Consider the following 19,824-nt stretch of genomic DNA (forward strand, 5'->3'; position numbering starts at 1 on the left):
ACAGACATGTCCCATGTATGTGAAATCACTCAAGGACATGAGTAAGCAAAAGAACATTGACCAGAAACTATAAACAACCAAGCAGGTAGTTAAATGATAAGGATAGCAGAAGATCTCTTGAGAAGATAGAAGTACATTATTTACCTCTATCTCCCTTAGTTTTGATAGAGGCATTCTCTGTTGGGAGAGAATGTATTAGGATCTCTCTTCCCTGTCCTTCCCCAAAATACTTATTACTCTCCTGTTAATTAAGATATACTATTTTCTGTATTTGATAAGAGTAACATGGGCATGTGAACAGTGGAAGCAATAACAAAGGTTGGAAATTACTGATGTAGAAACTACCCAGATTTCTGAGCATGTTTCTAATTTTAGGTTGCCTAGGTAATTGAGATTTGGTCTGACACTTGATCTTATAACTAAGGCAGGTTTAAACCATAGGAAAGAGCAACGAAGAAATAACTTTTCAGCTTTCCCATGTGTTTAGATTTGGCTTACATTCCAGGAAAAGGAATAAAGACCAGAAACTGACCATGAGGAAGTGAGAGTAGAAAGCAGATGGCTTCTATACTGTGTCTACCATGTCTGAATTAAGGGACTTTGGAAGTACAGAGTAAGAAATTAGGGGAAGTTACATTTTGGAGTGATGTCTCTTGATATAAAAATTTGGAAAAGCTTCTTAAATTACCATGCAGATAGTCTAATTTTCCTGAAGAAATGATGCTCTCAATGGTGAAACTAGAAATCAGACTGAGATTCGCTTCTAAAATTGAGGCAATATGGGATAGTGGGGCAGAATAGTGGAATTTGGAGTCAGAGGGCATGTTCTTGAGCCTTGGTTGTATTTCTTTGTAAGTGTGTAATCATAGGGAGATTATTAAACCTGTCTGGATTTGTTTTTTCATCTGTGAAAAAGGAATAATATTATCTCCCAAGGTAGTTGTGAGGAACTGATAATTAACTGTGAATATTAATTTTTAAACAGAAGATACTATACAAAAATTTTTTAAACAATAGTCAACATTTACTGGATACATATAATTTGCTAAGGAAAACATGCTATGTAAGATAGATATTCTTACTTTATGTATGAGGCAGCAGGCACAGAGAGGTTAACCAACATTGAAGTGTGGCTTGAAACTGGTGCCCAAATTCTCACTGTTAACCACCATGTGGTACTCTATAAACATCTTCGTAGTTTCCTATTACGTAAACATTTTTTAAAACTAATTTTTATTTTATAATTACAGTTGATGTACAAACCCTTACTCTCTGTCTTCTTCTGGTACCCCTATGATGCCGATGCTGTTATGCTTGATGTTGTCCCAAAGTTCCTTAAACTTTCCTCATTTTTTTAAAATTCTTTTTTTTATTCTGCTCTGATTGGGTATTTTCTGCTACCATGTTTTCCAAATCATTGATTTGATCCTCTGCTTCATGTAATCTGCATGAAGATTGGTTTCTTCTAGTGTATTCTTCATTTCAGTTATTGTATTCTTCACTTCTAACTGATTATTTGTTGTGGTTTCTGTCATTTTTTTATGCTGTTGAAGTTCTCACTAAGTTCCTAGAGCATGTTTCAAGGATTTTCTTTAGGGGGAAAATGGGTATCCCACATGTTTTCCAGAGAGACATTAGGACTGGGGACATAGTTTTGGATGTAATCCTCATTGAGCTCATTACTGAGGCTATAGTTAGAGGTTCAGTTGACCAAGAGTAAAAGTAGTCTAAATAGAAAGGAGTACTGAGACAAACTGAAGTGAATTGATGATTAAATATTAGGAAATGGCCTAGCTGGTGAGGCTCAGGGGTTGAGCACTGATCCAGGAACCAGGAGGTCATCAGTTCTATTCCTGGTTGGCATATGCCCAGGTTGCAGGCTCCATCCCCAGTAGGGGATATGCCGGAGGCAGCTGATTGATGATGTTTCTCATCAATTTTTCTATATCTCTATCCTTCGTCCTTCTTCCCAGTCCCCCCACCCCCCAAAATCATTTACAAAACATAAAAATATTGGGAAATGGATATCTTTAAGGGGTAAACAGAGGAAGAAGTATTAGCAAAAGCTCTTGAGAAGGATCAAATGGAGAGTTGGGGTTACAATCCTACTTTGTAAGGTTAGTCTTTTTTTGAGGAAAGAAAAAATATTCCTTAATAAAACCATTAACATTTTGGTCATTTACAGCAGAATTCTGGGGTAGAAAAGGCTTATTTCCCATAGAACTGTTCTGATGATAAAGCTGTTTATGTCCATTTAGAGAAGTTGTTCTTGAGTTATTCATTTACTAAAAATATAGTACCTGTCTGGTGTGGCTAAGTTGGTTGAGCATTGTCTCATGCACAGAGAGGTCTTTAGTTGGATTCCCTGTCATGGGCACATGATTGGGTTGTGGGCTCGATCCCCAGCAGGGGGCATGCAGGAGGCAACAAATTAGTGTTCTCTCCCTCCCCCTTCCTCTCTAAAATCAATGAAAATATTTTTTAAAATAAATAAATAAATAAATATGTCCTATAGTTAATAATGAAGATGGTTCTAAAGTAATTGAAGGCACATTATCTTAAAATACTAAGTACCCATATTTTAATTGTTGAAAGGCAAAATTTCCCTTGTCAGGATATTATTTCATATTCTGCTTTTAATATGTTTTTAGCATTTCATTATGGGTCCTTCCATAAAAATATTCTTTAACATTCATAGTATGCCTTTTGAATTGTACCTTGTAGAACAAAGTAAGGAGAATTAAAAATCTTTATACCAGAGTACTCTTTGTTTCAAGTGTCCACAGTTTTTATGTATGTACCAGAGGCCTGGTGCACAATATTCATGCACTATGGGGAGGAGGGGAGGGTCCCTCAGCCTGGCCTGCGCCCTCTCGTAGTCCAGGACCCCTTGGTGGACATCCCTCTCGCAGTCCGGGGCCCTAGCAGTCCGGGATTCCTCACTCCTTACCTCCCGCCTGCAGCGAAGGCAGGAGAGCCCCCTGCCACCGCCGCTGCGTGGCGCTCCCCCTGTGGGAGCACACTGACCACCAGGGGGCAGCTCCTGGCGGTCAGTGCGCGTCATAGCGACCATTCGTTCCAATGGTTGTTCCGCTATTTGGTCAATTTGCACATTAGGATTTTATTATATAGGACTAGGGGCCCGGTGCACGAAATTCGTGCACTGGGTGTGTGTGGGGGCGAGTGTCCCTCAGCCCAGCCTGCCCCCTCTCACATACTGAGAGCCCTCAGGCGTTGACCCCCATCACCCTCCAATCGCAGGATCGGCCCCTTGCCCAGTCCTGACGCCTCTGGCCTAGGCGTCCGGCCCGGGCAGCGGGGACCTACAATGGCAGCGGGGGGTGCCGCGATCGCGCGGGCTCCGTCCCTGCCCCTGCAGGACGCCTCTGGCTGAGGCGTCCGGCCCGGGCAGCAGGGACCCGCAGCTGCAGGGACCCGCAGCTGCAGCGGCCCCGTGATCGTGGGCTCCGCTTTAGGCCCAGGCAAGGGACCCCTAGCTCCTGGGACTGCTAGCTTCGACTGATAAAAAGTAATAGCGTGAATATCTACTAGTTACTCATCGCTGGCTCCACCCCTACTTCCTGCTATCACTGGCCAGGGCGGAAAAGGCACCTGATTCTCCCTGCCCCCCAGCTCTTAGCTCCCCCCTGGGTTTCCAATCACTGTCAGTGGCAGCGGGCTTCTTCCTGCTTTCCCTTTTGCCTCCCTGCATTGTGCCTACATATGCAAATTAATCGCCATCTTGTTGGCAGTTAACTGCCAATCTTAGTTGGCAGTTAATTTGCATATAGCCCTGATTAGCCAATGAAAAGGGTAGCTCGTACGCCAATTACCATTTTTCTCTTTTATTAGTGTTGATTCATTCATTCATTTGTTCATTCATTCATTGAGAAACATCAATGTGTGAATGCTCTAGTCCTGTGGTCGGCAAACTGCGGCTCGTGAGCCACACGCGGCTCTTCGGCCCCTTGAGTGTGGCTCTTCCTAAGCCTTAGGAGTACCCTAATTAAGTTAATATCAATGTACCTAACTATATAGTTTAAGTTTAAAAAATTTGGCTCTCAAAAGAAATTTCAATCGTTGTACTGTTGATATTTGGCTCTGTTGACTAATGAGTTTGCCAACCACTGCCCTAGTCGAACCTGCAACCTAGGTATGTGCCTGACTAGAAATCGAACCTGTGACCTTCTAGTGCAGTGGATGATGCTCCAACCAACTGAACCACACCATCCAGGGCTGTCCATACCTTTTAAAGTTATGATTAGTCTATCAAAGCATTGTTTCAGTTATTAAAATACTACAGACTATTTGCTTGTTAACACAGCACCAACTTATTTTAACTTTACCTTAAAAATAAATGGGTGAAATAGAATATTAGGGGAAAAAATTTGCTTTCTTAATAGGTTTCCCTATTGCCAGAAGTAGATATTGCAGCATTGTTCGTTTTGCATTGTTTGCCAGTGAAAATCTGGGTAGTTTGCTTGGCTGCTGAAATAAATCAGTAGGTACTTTGGGTAGATTCTACATAAACCCTCTCTGTATAATTGCAACTACAATAGCACTACCCCCTTATTGAAAGAATAGTCCTCTGTTTGGGATGATCAGAACTCATTTTATATTCAGTCTTTAGATAAAAATGCAATTGTTTATTTTTGCAGATGTTGCTTGTTAAAGATTCCAGCAATAACAAAAAAAGTGGGAGAGGGAACCAAATATTATTTCTTGACTAGAAAAAGCTTACGTTGTAAGTATACTGAACAAGAACATTTTGAGTATTTCTAGTATATATTTTCCCTTCTCTCCGTTTGATATTGGTGTTTTATGGACTTATAAATATAGAGTGAATGGGAGGAAGAGAGACTAGACTTCAAGGAAGAAAGTTAATGATTTTAGCTTATAGTAGAAATATATCTCATTCTTAATGCCTTAGGTATTTTTTAATTAAACTTTTACATGTAAAAATCAAATATTGATAACTCAAAATGTATGTATTAGATATATGTATATATATATCAAGCATTTTAGAAAACTAGGATAATATTTTGCTTAAAGGAGAATGGGCTGAAATCTTTTGTAAAAAAAAAAAAAATCTTATAATCTCTAATTAGCTACACTATACTTTCCTAAAAAGAACATTTATACTTTCCTAAAAAGAAATAAGCCTATATTAACTTTAGCTTTGTATTTTTCCTTAAATGACAATAAAACCAACTTTACTGCTAGAACTCACTTCAGAAATATTTCTGAGCTATTTATATTACTAGCTCTTTTTGTGAAATAATAAAATACATAAAAATAGTAAGACTCAGTAACTTATCCAAATAAGGTATTTCTTATATGAGTAACTAGTAGATATTCACGCTATTACTTTTTATCATAGTAAAAAAAAAAAGAGTTTGTAGGTTTGAAAGTTTTAAATGAATAGACCTCAGTATTGATATTCTGGATTATGTAATAGTGCTATTCTATCTGTAGTAAATGTGATATTAAGTTGATTATAGCAATAATTTTTTAAATTCAATTTTTAAGGGAAATGGCAATGTCTTCTATTTTTAATATTTTAACTGCCTGGATAAAAAAAGCAAAGCAAATTTTTATAAACAATATTAGGAAACAAGTGCTTTTTCAATATCCAAATAATTTGTTCAAGAATGGGACAATTAGCCCTAGCTGGTTTGGCTCAGTGGATAGAGCGTTGGCCTGCCGACTGAAGGGTCCTGGATTCGATTCTGGTCAAGGGCACATGCCTGGGTTGTGGGCTCAATCCCCAGTAGGGGGTGTGCAGGAGGCAGCCAATCAATGAGTCTTTCTCATCATTGATGTTTCTATCCCTCTCCCTTTCTCTCTGAAATCAGTAAAAATATATTTTAAAAAAAGAATGGAACAATTATTCTTTGCCTCTGATAAATTCCTATTATTTTTACTATCTTGTTGAAATAAGATCAGAACTTTATATGGGCAAATATAATGTGATGAAAATTTGCAGGTTCATTAAAAGTTTTCTGATGTTTATAATACGTTTTAAAAATATATTCAGTTGGAAATTGGAAACCACAAAACTGTCCAGTAATAGGGAATAGGTTAAATAAATTACAGTGTTACTCTTAGAGAATATTATGCAGCCAATAAAAACATAATGTAAAAGTGTATATATTAATATGAAAAAAATCAAAGACAAAAGTTATAAAATCACATGTACAGAAAAAATGCAAGTTTCTGTAATATATGTGCTTGAAATGCCAGAAAGTATAGAATCTCAGTGATGAGATGTAATTTTTATATTTTTATAAAATTTCTATAATAGGAACATTTATATGTAAACACTCATAGTTTAAAAAAATATGGATTTGAGCTTACTCTACAAGATTTTTAATATTCTAGTGTTCTTCTAAGATATATAAAATTTTTATTTCTGTTTTAAGTCCTTTTAATGCATGTACGTGAATTTCTTATATTTTTTAAATATGTTTTTATCGATTTCAGAGAAGAAGGAAGAGGGAGAGAAAGATAACAACATCAATGATGAGAGAGAATCATTGATCGGTCGCCTCCTGTACACCCCCTACTGGGGATCAAGCCAGCAACCCTTCATGTCCCATAACTCCTGGTAAATAGGTCGATGCTCAATCACTGAGCCTCTCCAGTTGGGTGAATTTCTTTAGCAACTGAGCTAGACACAAAAAAACAAAGACATTATAAGGAAAAAAGCCAATACAACTGTAGAACAATATTCCTCATTGGATTTAGACACAAAAATCATCAACATTATATTCACTAATAAATATAAAGGACAATACATAACAGACCAGTGGAGTTTATCACAGGAATGCAATGTTCATGGATTGGAATACTTAATATTGTCAATTCTCCTCCAACCTTACTTACAGTTTCAATATATAATCTGAATCACAATCATAGTAGGCTTTTTGTTGTTGTTGAAGTCAACAAACTGATTCCAAAATGTACATGGAAAAGCAAAGGAATTAGAATAGCTAAAATTTTTTAAAAAGGAACAGAGTTGGAAGATGCACTGATTTCAAAACATTAAAGCTACAGTAAGCTAGATGAGGTGGTACTAGTAAAAGAATAGATTCATAGATTAATGTGATAGAATATTGCAGTAAGCCCAGGCTGGGTGGTTCAGTTGGTTGTAGTGTCATCCCATATACCAAAAAAGTTGTGGGTTTGATTCCCCATCAGGGCACATACTTAGGTTGCAGATTCAATCTCTAGGTGGGGCACATATGGGAGGCAGCTGATCACTGATGTTTCTCTCTCACATCGATGTTTTTCTCTCTCTACCTCCCTCCCTCCCTCCCTTCTTCTCTCTCTCTAAAATCAATAAAAAGCATATCCTCAGGTGAGGATTAAAATGTACATGTATACAGATGCAATTTAGTGGCACTAAAACTTTGACATACATATATAATTTTAAAAGAACCTCTATTAATATTTGCACCATGTACAAAAATTAACTCAAAGTGGATCATAGACTAAATGTACTAGTAAAACCTAAAATTACTGAACTTCCAGAAGAAAACATTGGCGATAATTTTCATGATTCTTTAAAGACTCTTTAGATTTGAAACAACAAGCATGGTGCATTAAAGAATTAATTGAAAATTTGTTTTTCATTGAAATTAAAAGTTCTTCTCTTAGAAAAACACTGTTAAGATAATGAAAATAAAAGTACAGATTGAGGGAATATATTTGCAAAGCACTTATCAATAGAGGTTTGGTATCCAGAATATATACTTAGCCTTCACATGTCAATACTAAGAAAAGGGATAACCCAATTGGAAAAAAAGGCAAAAGATTTTAATGGCAAGTAAGCACATGAAAAGATGTTTAACATTATTAGTTACTAGAGGCCTAGTGCATGAAATTTGTGCACTGAAAGGGGCGTGCCCCTCAGCCCAGCCTACGCCCTCTCCAATCTGGGATCCCTCTCACAATCCAAGACTGCTGACTCCCAACCACTCACCTGCCTGCCTGCCTGATCAGCCCCTAACGGCTTCTGCCTGCCAGCCTGATCACCCGCTAACCACTCCCTTGCCAGCCTGATCGATGCCTAACTGCTCCCCTGCTGGCCCGATTGCCCCCAACTGCCCTCCACTGCTGGCCTGGTCCCCCAACTGCCCTCCCCTGCTGGCCCGGTTGCCCCCAACTGCCCTCCTGTGCTGGCCCAATCACCCCCAACTGCTCTCCCTACCGGCCTGATCCCCCCAACTGTCCTCCCCTGCTGGCCCGGTAGCCCCCAACTGCCCTCCCCTGCTGGTCTGATCGCCCACAACTTCCCTCCTCTGCTGGCCATTTTGTGGCAACCATCTTATGACCACATGGAGATGACCATCTTTTGTGAGGGTGTGATGGTCAATTTCCATATTACCTCTTTATTATTATAGGATCAGGGAGATTCAAATTAAAACTACACACATATTTGAATGACTAAAATAAATTTTTTTACAATTTCAAGCACTGGAAAGGATGAAGAAAAATGATCCTCATACATTGTTAGTGGGAATACAAAATGGTACAGCCATGTTGAAACTCTATTAGTTTTTTATAAAATTAAGTATAATATAGTCATATAACCCAAAATACCATTTTTTAAAGATATTAGCTCAAGAGAAATAAACATCTTTGCATATAATATTGTTAGGATATCAGTTCTTGTATGTAAATATTTATTAGCATTTCAAACTAGAAACAGCTCAGAATGTCCTTCAGATGGTGAATGAATAAACATTATAGCACATCCATACAGTTGAATACCATTCACCAATAAAAAGTAATGAGTTCCCGATCAATGATTTTCTCTCATCACTGATATTTCTATCTCTCTCTCCCTCTCCCTTTCTCTCTGTAATCAGTATATATATATATGGAATGAGCTCCTCAAATAGTTAATATACTTTATCATTCCATTTTTATGACATTTGAGAAAGACAAAACTATAGGCACATTTTAAAAAATCATTGTTGGGAGAACCAAGATGGCGGCATAGGTTAACGCCGGAGTTTGCTGCTTTGAACAACTACTTCAAAAGTGAAACCAAAAAACGGAAGGGACATCACCCAGAACCACAGGAATGCTGGCTGAGTGGAAGTCCTACAACTAGGAGGAAAGAGAAACGCACACGGATACTCAGAGGAGGCGCAGTGCTGAAGTCAAATTCTGAGGTGCGGAGTGCGTGGAGCGGGCTGGCGGCGGAGGGCGCGGTTGGCGTTTTCAATCGGGAGGGAGTCGCAGACTCTGAGCTCCAGATACAGGCGAGTCTTTAGGGACCCAGACTCAAACGGGAGAAGCAGGACTGTCTGGCTTCGGTCAGAGCGAGTGCAGCTTTCTCTCCGAGCTTTGCAGCGGGTGCTGGGACTCAGAGAGGCAGAGCCCCTGGGGACAGGACTGAGAGCCGCCATAACTGCTCTCTCAGGCCCACCCTGTTGATCCTGTGCGACCCGCCCCGCCCAAGCCCTGCACAGAGGCATTTGCCGGATAGCCTCAGGCAAAGGCTAGATTAGCACCTCCCTAGAGGACAGAAGTTCTCTCACTGCTGACACAGCTGATCCTCATAGCCACTTGGCCTGGAGGTCAAACCCTCCCTGGAATTAGCTACAACAATCAAGATTTATCTATAAGACTGCGAACAAAGACCACTAGGGGGTGCACCAAGGAAGCATAACAAAATGCGGAGACAAAGAAACAGGACAAAATTGTCAATGGAAGAAATAGAGTTCAGAACCACACTTTTAAGGTCTCTCAAGAACTGTTTAGAAGCTGCCGATAAACTTAATGAGATCTACACGAAAACTAATAAGACCCTCGATCTTATACTGGGGAACCAACTAGAAATTAAGCACACACAGACTGAAATAATGAATATTATACAGACGCCCGACAGCAGACCAGAGGAGCGCAAGAATCAAGTCAATGATTTGAAATACGAGGAAGCAAAAAACATCCAGCCGGAAAAGCAAAATGAAAAAAGAATCCAAAAATGCGAAGATAGTGTAAGGAGCCTCTGGGACAGCTTCAAGCGTACCAACATCAGAATTATAGGGGTGCCAGAAGATGAGAGAGAGCAAGATATTGAAAACCTATTTGAAGAAATAATGACAGAAAACTTCCCTCACCTGGTGAAAGAAATGGACTTACAGGTCCAAGAAGCGCGGAGAACCCCAAACAAAAGGAATCCAAAGAGGACCACACCAAGACACATCATAATTAAAATGCCAAGAGCAAAAGATAAAGAGAGAATCTTAAAAACAGCAAGAGAAAGAAACTCAGTTACCTACAAGGGAATACCCATACGACTGTCAGCTGATTTCTCAACAGAAACTTTGCAGGCCAGAAGGGAGTGGCAAGAAATATTCAAAGTGATGAATACCAAGAACCTACAACCAAGATTACTTTATCCAGCAAAGCTATCATTCAGAATTGAAGGTCAGATAAAGAGCTTCACAGATAAGGAAAAGCTAAAGGAGTTCATCATCACCAAACCAGGATTATATGAAATGCTGAAAGGTATCCTTTAAGAAGAGGAAGAGGAAGAAAAAGATAAAGATACAAATTATGAACAACAAATATCCATCTATCAACAAGTGAATCTAAGAATCAAGTGAATAAATAATCTTATGAACAGAATGAACTGTTGATTATAATAGAATCAGGGACATAGAAAGGGAATGGACTGACTATTCTTGGGGGGGAAAGGGGTGTGGGAGATGTGGGAAGAGACTGGACAAAAATCGTGCACCTATGGATGAGGACAGTGGGTGGGGAGTGAGGGCGGAGGGTGGGGCGGGAACTGGGAGGAGGGGAGTTATGGGGGGGAAAAAAAAGGAACAAATGTAATAATCTGAACAATAAAGATTTAATTAAAAAAATAAAAAATAAAAAATAAAAAAATAAAAAATCATTGTTTCCCTGGCCGGTTTGGCTCAGTGGATAGAGTTTTGGCCTGCGAACTGAAGGGTCCTGGGTTCAGTTCCGGTCAGGGGCACATGCCCAGGTTCTGTGCTCGATCCCCAGTGAGGGGCATGTAGGAGGCAGCCAATCCATGATTCTCTCTCATCATTGATGTTTCTATCTCTCCCTCTTCCTTCCTCTCTGAAATCAATAAAAATATTTTTTAAAAAATTGGTGTTGCCTGGGGAGTGTTAGTGGGCATTGACCACGGAGGGGCATAAGGGAACTTTTTAGAGTGATGGAAGTGTTCTATATTTTGGTTGTCAGATTCATAGAACCATAGTTTTACTGTATAGAGATTATACCTCAAAACTGACATTAGCTGTGAACCTTCTTAAAAATTAATTAATTTAGAAAGCATGATAAAGTTAACATTTAAAATGATTTATTCAAGCAAAGGATATTGAATGGATGCTAAAATCATGACATGAAATGCTATTGTGGAGCAGTATATTGAAATGACCCCCATAGATTATTGCTAATCTTTATACTTAGAAGAGATCAATGCTGTCCAGTTTAACCAAGTGATCCATCAAATTTTTCGTTGCTGACTAGGCAAGAACAGGACATTTTGTGCTTCACGACTTAGAGTAATATGAAGTTCATAGCAGCAGCCTGTATGAACTATTATGAACAGTACTGAACCTGGATCCAATCAAGACTTTAAACCGAACTTCCACTTTAAAAAAATATAGGAGATAAAGCAGTGAGTTAAATTATACCATTAGAAAACAATCAGATAAATCCATAATGTGGGATATTCTTGAAGACAACTTGCCTAGTATTTTCAAAAACAGTGTAATAGAGGAAACCCTTCTAGATCAAAAGAGAGATAAACAGGGCGGGGCGGTTGAGGAAATGTCAGTGTCGATGGCTACATTCAATAACATTGGAGTTATTTTTCATTTTTCTGAAGTATGGGTAACAGTATTGTGGTTAAGTAGGAGAAAATATTTCTAGGATATATATAATTAATAGAGGAAGTGTGTTGATGTCTGCAACTTATTTTAAATACACACACATAAGAAGCAAATAGATAAAATGCCAATAGTTGTCTCTATACAGTGTATATATGGCTATGTATAGTATTACCTTTTTAACTTTTCTGCATGTTTGGAAATTTTCGTAATAGAGAAGAATGTTTTTAGACTCAGTTGAGTACTTTTCCTGATGTCATTATGATACGCAGTGCATTGCTATAGATCCTACGAAAATATCAGGCAGCTGTACCTGCATTGCACCCCTAAGAATAACTTTATTTTGCCATGCCGTGCTTAGCATTATGTAACGTGCACCTTGAGAACTGGGGTAGAAAGCAGCGCTGTGAAATGCTTTGTATTGTAAGGATGTTTTAGAGACCATTGCTTACTGTATTGTATGGTGGGTGTTCTCTTTGGGAAAGATGAAACTTTGGGTTTGAATAACAGGATCAGTTGTGCTGTTTCTGAGAATTTTGGCATGTTACAGACACTGAGTTAGGTAGGAGCAGAGCTTCTGTCTTACTGGCTGCTAGAAAGTTCACATCCCCCTTGTAGTTCATCTCTAGCAGGAGTACTTCCCAGCAGCACTCCTGACTGCTTCCTAATTTTCCCTACCTACCCTCATTTCCCCCCAATCTGATTCCCTCGTTTATTTTTTTGCTTGTATTTATTTTATAAGATACTTGATACCCCACGATGTGCTAGCCATATTAAAAGGATTTAAAATGTAGCTTATGATTTGAAAGCCACAGCCTAAAAGACAGTCATATACTAGTACTAGTTAAGTTCTTGCTCCCAAATCCAGAGATCTTTTATTCTCTAATCAAATTTAGACTAAGGGACTGTTACCAGAAAACTTAAAAATAATATATACTTAAATATGATTAAGATATAAAACGTCTTATTTTGTGGGGAGGTTTAATGCAGGAAATTCCATGGAAATGGATTTTCAACCGCAGTTAGAACTGAAATTTTCCTTAAAAGTTCATTTTTAAAGCCTATCTTTCCCCAATTAATAAAGGACATGAAATATGCCATTGTTTCACTTTTAGCATTTCTGAATTATGATGTACAAAAAATCATAATGAAAGATTATATTATTCTTGAATGGTATTCAAACTCCCCCCCCCCACTTCCCCCCCCCCCCACCCCGCACACACAGTAGTTTCATCCTTAACAGTTAAAGGATACTTTATATTTCGTAAAATATTTTTCAGCATCAGCATGTTGATACAGATGTTATATTTACAATTTACTCTTGCTATCTTCTTGGGATTTGAAGTCCTCACCCAATTTCTTTTTGGGATTGCTGTGTTATATTACCAAAGTGCATTGTCTGACAGCAGAATATTTAGAGCAGGGATAACATTTACTATAAATATGCTGTATGAATTAGTGATGGCTAAGACTTTATGTATATATTAAGTAGTAGTATCTTTTGATACACCTTAAGTTTATTCTGACCTTTTTAAAAAAAGTATTCACTTGATAAATAAGGTTTCTTCTTTAACTGAGATTCCTAAATTCAGTGGAATCTCCCACAGAAGACCTTTTTTCTTTAAAGATCTTGAAAGTAGCCTTGTTGAATTAAATGATCTTTCAAGGCTTTTGCGCTTAGAAAACTAAGTATTTTATATTTCGATTTTATAGTTATATGCTTAAATCTTAACCTTAATAACCTTAATATAAAGTGTCCTTTAACAGAAAGATGATACTATTGTGAGGGGAAAAGAATTTGAATATCATTCAAGAGTAACTAATATAATTGTTCATTAAGTTTTGTGGTTTTTTTGTACACCATAATTCTTTCAGGAATGTTAAAAGTAAAACAGTGGCATAGTATACCTCCCTTCATTAATTAAAAATATAGAGTTAAAAATGAAATTTTCAAGAAAAATTCCGATTCTGATTGCTGTTGAAAATCCATTTCCAGTGAATCTTCTACCATGAGGGATATGCTAAAATAAGTCGCACACACAGGGTTAGCTGTAAACATCACAGGTGTGAGTACGATAGGATTGCTGAGTTCTTTGCCCAAGGCAGAATGATTCCTAAAGCTAAGACAGCTTTCATTGCTCACATCTCTGGAATTAACTTTCTCTAGTTTGCCAAAATTCAGGAAACAAGGTGTTTGGTTCTCTCTCTTTCTGCAGCTATTTTTAAGTGAAAGTACTATTCTCATTCTTACTTCCACTCATTTCTTAACCCATGGAAATCAAGTTTAGTTTTGTAGTAGTGCCTGTTAGTTATGTGAGCTCTGTGCAGCATCTGCATTTACACTGCTTCACACATCGCTCACAGGACAAGTTCCCACAAAGACCTGTTTTGTCCTACTGTCAATCCACCTAAAGAAACCAGTTTCAAAACTATGCGCAGCTTTGTAAATCAAGATGAACTGGTCAGAAATTGGATACAGAAACAAACAAGAAACCAAGTAATGCTTCCTAGTTAACAAGCAGAGTGTTAAATTTGATCAAATTTCAGGTAAGGAAACACTTTGCATTCTAAGCATATTCTAATTAGAAAGTTTACCACATTCATATTGTAATCATAGTCAAGTCATTATCTTGTTCCCAGTGCTAGAGTTATGAAAATATACTTAATGCTTTTAGTAAGATACTGTAGGCAACAGAAGGCAGGGAGAACAAATGATGAAATGTGAACTTTGGCTGTGAGGATTTCTTAGCAAGCCTTGTAGGCGATAACTGAGTATCAAGGTTGCTCAGAAGAGGAGTTTGATATCAAGCACAGATTTCGTTGTTTTGGGCAGTAATTAGCAGACCACAGTGAGAAGAAGCATAATGGCACGCAGAATTTATTTTCCCAGGGACTCTCCATCTAGGTCAGGAAGAAAGGAATACTCATACACAAGTCATTAAGTAACAGAATTACGTTTTTCACCACAGAGTTAAATTGAAATAATATATTCACAGCTCAATTTAAGGTGTTCAAAAATATCCTATGAAATACTTTCTCTTTGGATGAATGTTTTGTGAAATTATTTTGCCTTCTTGTTTAGAACTTTGAAGAATAGCAAGCCCTGTTCGGAAGTTTTGTTTCAGATGATCATTAAACGTTTTACTTTAAATTTAGTATCAAATAAAAATAACCTTCCAAAGAATCCGCTTTTTTGTGATGCTTTTCTTTTTCCTCTTGAGAAACACAAAAGAGAAATAAAAGCAAAGAAAACGTAAAATTTTCTCCACTCATTATTCCAACAGTAGGCAAAGACCAGGCTTCCACCGCAAGTAACTTAGTGAAAATATAGAATCTAGGTTCTGAATCAGATGAACATATTATCAAATATAAAACTTTTATGGAGAACATGACACATTTAAAAAATGTCCATCCTCCTAATGCCCAACACACTTTGAAAAGAAAATTATAATAAAAATGGGGTTTTCCCCCTCGTGAAGCCCTTTTCCCACCACTGATATTTACTGCACATGAGTGTTTATTTTCTGTCTTGAAGAAACAAGATTAGCAAGGTAAGTTTTCTAAAACATTTTTCTTTACATGAGAATACAAAAGGATTCAACTGAGTAATTTAATGTCTTCTTGCTTGCAACTGCTTCTCCCTGGCACTCCTTTCTCAAGTTTCATAGTCTCCGCTATAGACTGACAATTTCGGACTATCTCATTTCTAAGTCTAATTTCTTATTCCTCAATGGTAAAGTGTGAATTGTCAAAAGAGTCTTAAAATATGAATTAGGTTTTCTTTATTATGTTTTTATTGAGATATAACTTACATACAGTAAAATGCACATACATTAACTGTACAGTTTGAGTTTTAACATATGTACACATCAGAATCAATGGTGAGGACTTTCAAAACACTCCTGCAGGTTAAAAAGTTTCTTAGATGATTCTGAGGAACACCAGTGAAGCATCTTTGCTTTTGTAAAGAAGCAAATTGAGGAATGTACATAAAAATACACATAAGGCGTCAACACAGATTACAGTTAGGTTGCTGTTTTTAAAAAACTTAAATTTCTTGTGTGCCTTTTTCATGGGGTTTGCAATGCTAGCGTACAGATGAAATTCTCAATTTGCTTTTCTCTTTGTTTTTTTAGAAAATTAATACAAAACTTCATGATGGAGTATGTCAGCGCTGTAAAGAAGTTCTTGAATGGCGTGTAAAATACAGCAAATACAAACCATTGTCAAAGCCTAAAAAATGGTGAGTTAAGTTTATTAATTACCTTGCCAGTATCGTATAGTTTATTATTTCATTCCCCAATTTTCAAAATTGTATTCAAATAAATATTAAGGTAAATAGGAAAAAAAAATTCCATTCTCCCAGGTAGAATTTTATCTTATATGCTGAATCCTGCTTTGTGAAGGCAAATAGATTGAAAAACTGATTGATCATTCCCTGACCCATTCTTCCATAAGTAATCACCATTTTTATAGACTCTTGTGCATGAAAGGTGGGTTAGGGCAGAGAGGGGAATATTTGTTTTGCAAGTCTACCTCTCACTGATGAGGTGTCAGTATTTACTATGGATCATCTTTACCAAGGGGGCCTTAAAACAGCTCTGACTTTTTAATGCAACCCATGAAGATTACTGAAATGGCTGAGCTGGAGTCTCATAAATAAACTGCTAAATTGATAACTGATAATTTCATTCCTTTGAATAGGTGGGTTTAAATGAAAAGATACTGGACTTCGTTCCTCATTCCTCTGTCCCTCAGCCTTTTTTTTTAATTCTTGGATTTTGTTTTATCAGCCTTATGTGCGTACTAGTGTTGTTCCCTTATATCCTTTAGCTCAGCTGAATAAGGGCCACATTGAAGGGTAATTTCTGCCTAAAAGAGAAAAATGATCATTTGAAATATAAAAGTTAGCATTAATGTACGTGATCGTGTTTTTACATTTTGAGTTTTAGTTTGGTAGTCTATGTAGTAGCTATTTAGAACACAGTTATACAATGTTGCTTTATTTTCCTTTTAGTTTTTGAGTAGTAGTGGCAGCTTCCTTAAATGTATTTTCTCTTCCTTCATGGGAGGAAGTTTTACTTAAAGTTTGGAACATTAGTCTAAAAAATAAACAGGATATAACCTTTGCTGTTTATTTTTTTATTGAAAAATTCTGTCAGACATTTGTGAATCTATAACTTGGAGTCAGGGAAGTTCATGGTGATGTTGCCACTGCCTGGGCAGAGCAGTGTAACCCAGGGGCCTGTGAGAGACCTCAGTTAGGTCCAGGAGATGGGCACCTCAGGAGCTGCTTCTCCCTGAGACAGATGAGGTTAGCCATACAATAGCTGGTGACGAGTGTAAAATGAGGGAAATAAAATATATTGTATAAATACCAAAATACAGACAAGATGACATTAAGGAAGATCTCTAGAAATAAAGAAGCCTCGGGTATTGCAAAACAAATGATGGCTAATGAGAGACTAAGAAACTACTAGTCCAAACATGGCCCAGACGTGTTACTTAAGAGGTCACCTGTCTGGCCTAGAACATTATGAATTTCAGATTACACTGAACATGTGACACACTAGGCATTTTAGAAAGCCCGGGTTTCAAACTCTAATCTAGCATGGAGAGTCTTATAGAAAGGATAACTCATCTATATCCACCTTGCTTTCTCTGCATATTAAGACTTGACCAACATTGTAAGGGATTTAAATCCAGTGATGAAAGATGCTTGATGGGATGTGAAGGGATCAAAATTCTGCCACCCTGAAGCTGCTTTTTGGATGTTGATTTTTAAGCTGTTTACTAAGAAACGAAAGACCCAGAAAGAACCTTTGACCCTCCCCCCTTTCCTGCCCAAGAGTTTCAGACAAAGAACCCAGCTTCTGGAAGGAGATCTTATGACTTTCCCCTTAGCCCAATTTGAATTAAGTAGGGTAAACAAGAGAACTTCGGGCAGGTGCCTATTAGCTAGATACCCACTGTGCCCCATTGTTTCTCAGTCACTTAGCAGGGATTTTCCTGCCAAGTATGTTTTGTCATCCTCAACTACCTGTAAATTGCCCATTCTCACTTTTGAAATCTATTATCTCACCCCACCCCCACCCCTTTTCTCCTTGTCCAGAAATGTCTTATATACCCAGTGTTGCCTCACTGTCTTTGGAATTTTTATGGATTTATCATGTCTATGTGAATTCCCCATGTGCATGTATTAAACTTTATTTTCTCCTGTTAATATCTATCTTTTAATTTGGTTATTAGCCAAACCAGAAGAATTTAGAAAGTGGGAGGAAAACTATTTATATGTATTTTAGACCCCCACTGAAGCATAACTTGTTTTGCCATTTTAAATGCTTTGATCAAGCATAACCACTTACAAATTAAATTTTTCTTTTGTTAGGATTTATACTTATTAAATTCTACCTTTAAAAAACACACACACATGTATTTAGAGAAACAAATTTTACATTCAGGTACTGAAATGCCTAAACTGATACCTACAAACGTCTTCTGCCTTGTATTTCAGGTAACTAAGTAATCTTTTTCTCCTATTAATTTACAAATATGGTAGGCAAATACCCAAACTTGTGTTAGAATCTCTAGCTGCTTCTTTTCTCTTCCTACCCATAAAAGAAAAATACAGTGCTAGCTAATGTTTAACATGGCCATAGTAGTGGAAAAGAAAGGAGAAGCTGGAATAACACAGCAGCAGGCCCAAAACAGACTGAGGTCTGAGCTTAGAATTGGACCTGTAAGTCCTCTGTATCAGTAGTTGTCAACAGGAAAGGGGATTTTGACCCCAGGGACATTTGGGAATGTCTGGAGACATTTTTTATTGCCATGGCTATAGGATCTGGGAGGGATGCTACTGGCATATAGTGGGTAGAGGCCGGGGATGCTGCCAAACATCCTACAGTACACAGGACAGCCCGCACAACAAAGACCAATCCAACCCAACATGTCAATAGTATCTTGGTTGAGAAACTGCTGTGTACAAAATCAATGGATACTCACAGGGTCAAGCCACTGAAGCGACATATATACTGTGGGGGCTAAAAGAATATTAATACTCTTAAACTGTCTAGGTTTTTCTAGGCTGGACTAATAAAATTAACAGGAGAAAATAAAGGTTTTAATACATGTTCATGGGGAATTCACATCGCCCTGAAAATTCCAAAGACAGGCAACATTGGGTATATAAGATATTTTTGGACAAAGGAGAAAAGGTGGGGGTGGAGGGTGGGGATGGAGTCTTAGATTTCAGGAGTGAGAATGGGCAATTTACAGGTAGTTGAGGGAGTGCAGAACAAGAGTGGCAGGAATATTCTTGCTAACAAGCTGGAGTCTTCCTGACTAATGCTAGGGTGAAGATTCCTAAGGTGATTAAGCCAAGGCTCTCTTCCCAAAGCAGGCTTCTGTCTGCAGCTCTTGGGCAGGAAAGGGGGGAGGGCCAAAGGTTCTTTCTGAGTCTTTTGTCTTTTTAATAAACAATTTAAAATCAAAATGCCAAAAAGGCAGCTTCAGGGTGGCAAAATTTTGTTCCCTTCAATATCTTAGGTCAGTTTTTTTCAGACTCTGCAGCTACAGAATTCTTGAATAAAACAAAAGCTTGCAGGGAGTTCATTAAATACAGCAGGCTAACACAGAACTGTCCAGAATGGTGAGAAGGGGGCTTAAATGCCACAAGAAGAATGTGGTTGAAAGTAGATTTCATCCTAAAAGTAGGTCAGGTGCAGAAGGAAGGAACATGCCTTGGAACCAGCATTGCTCTAGGGATGCCTAGCCTACCATTTCCACAAATGTGGGTGCTTTATGCCTAACACGCTGCTTTTCATTACATCTTTTCACCAAACAAAGGCACTCCTCCTGAGGACCTGGTCTTCACATCCGGGTGTTTAGCCCTTTCTAACTAATACAGACAGTCCTCTCGACGTACGTTGTTTCGTGGTTA

General features: G+C 38.0%; 1 protein-coding gene and 1 long non-coding RNA gene across 2 annotated transcripts in view; both read left to right on the forward strand.

The window, feature by feature from the left end:
- LOC132211993 (uncharacterized) overlaps positions 1 to 19,824 on the forward strand; it is a 113,800-nt gene that overhangs the window by 77,256 nt on the left and 16,720 nt on the right. The gene's annotated exons all lie outside the window — the stretch shown is intronic.
- Positions 1 to 19,824, forward strand: part of C11H9orf85 (chromosome 11 C9orf85 homolog) — a 50,405-nt gene that overhangs the window by 13,861 nt on the left and 16,720 nt on the right. The window contains exon 2 of the mRNA XM_059656908.1: positions 16,022 to 16,128. Within this exon, the coding sequence (XP_059512891.1) occupies positions 16,022 to 16,128 (107 nt within the window). The remainder of the gene's footprint in view (positions 1 to 16,021; positions 16,129 to 19,824) is intronic.

The sequence above is a fragment of the Myotis daubentonii genome, chromosome 11 (assembly GCF_963259705.1).
Source record: "Myotis daubentonii chromosome 11, mMyoDau2.1, whole genome shotgun sequence".
Classification (NCBI taxonomy): Eukaryota; Metazoa; Chordata; class Mammalia; order Chiroptera; family Vespertilionidae; genus Myotis; species Myotis daubentonii.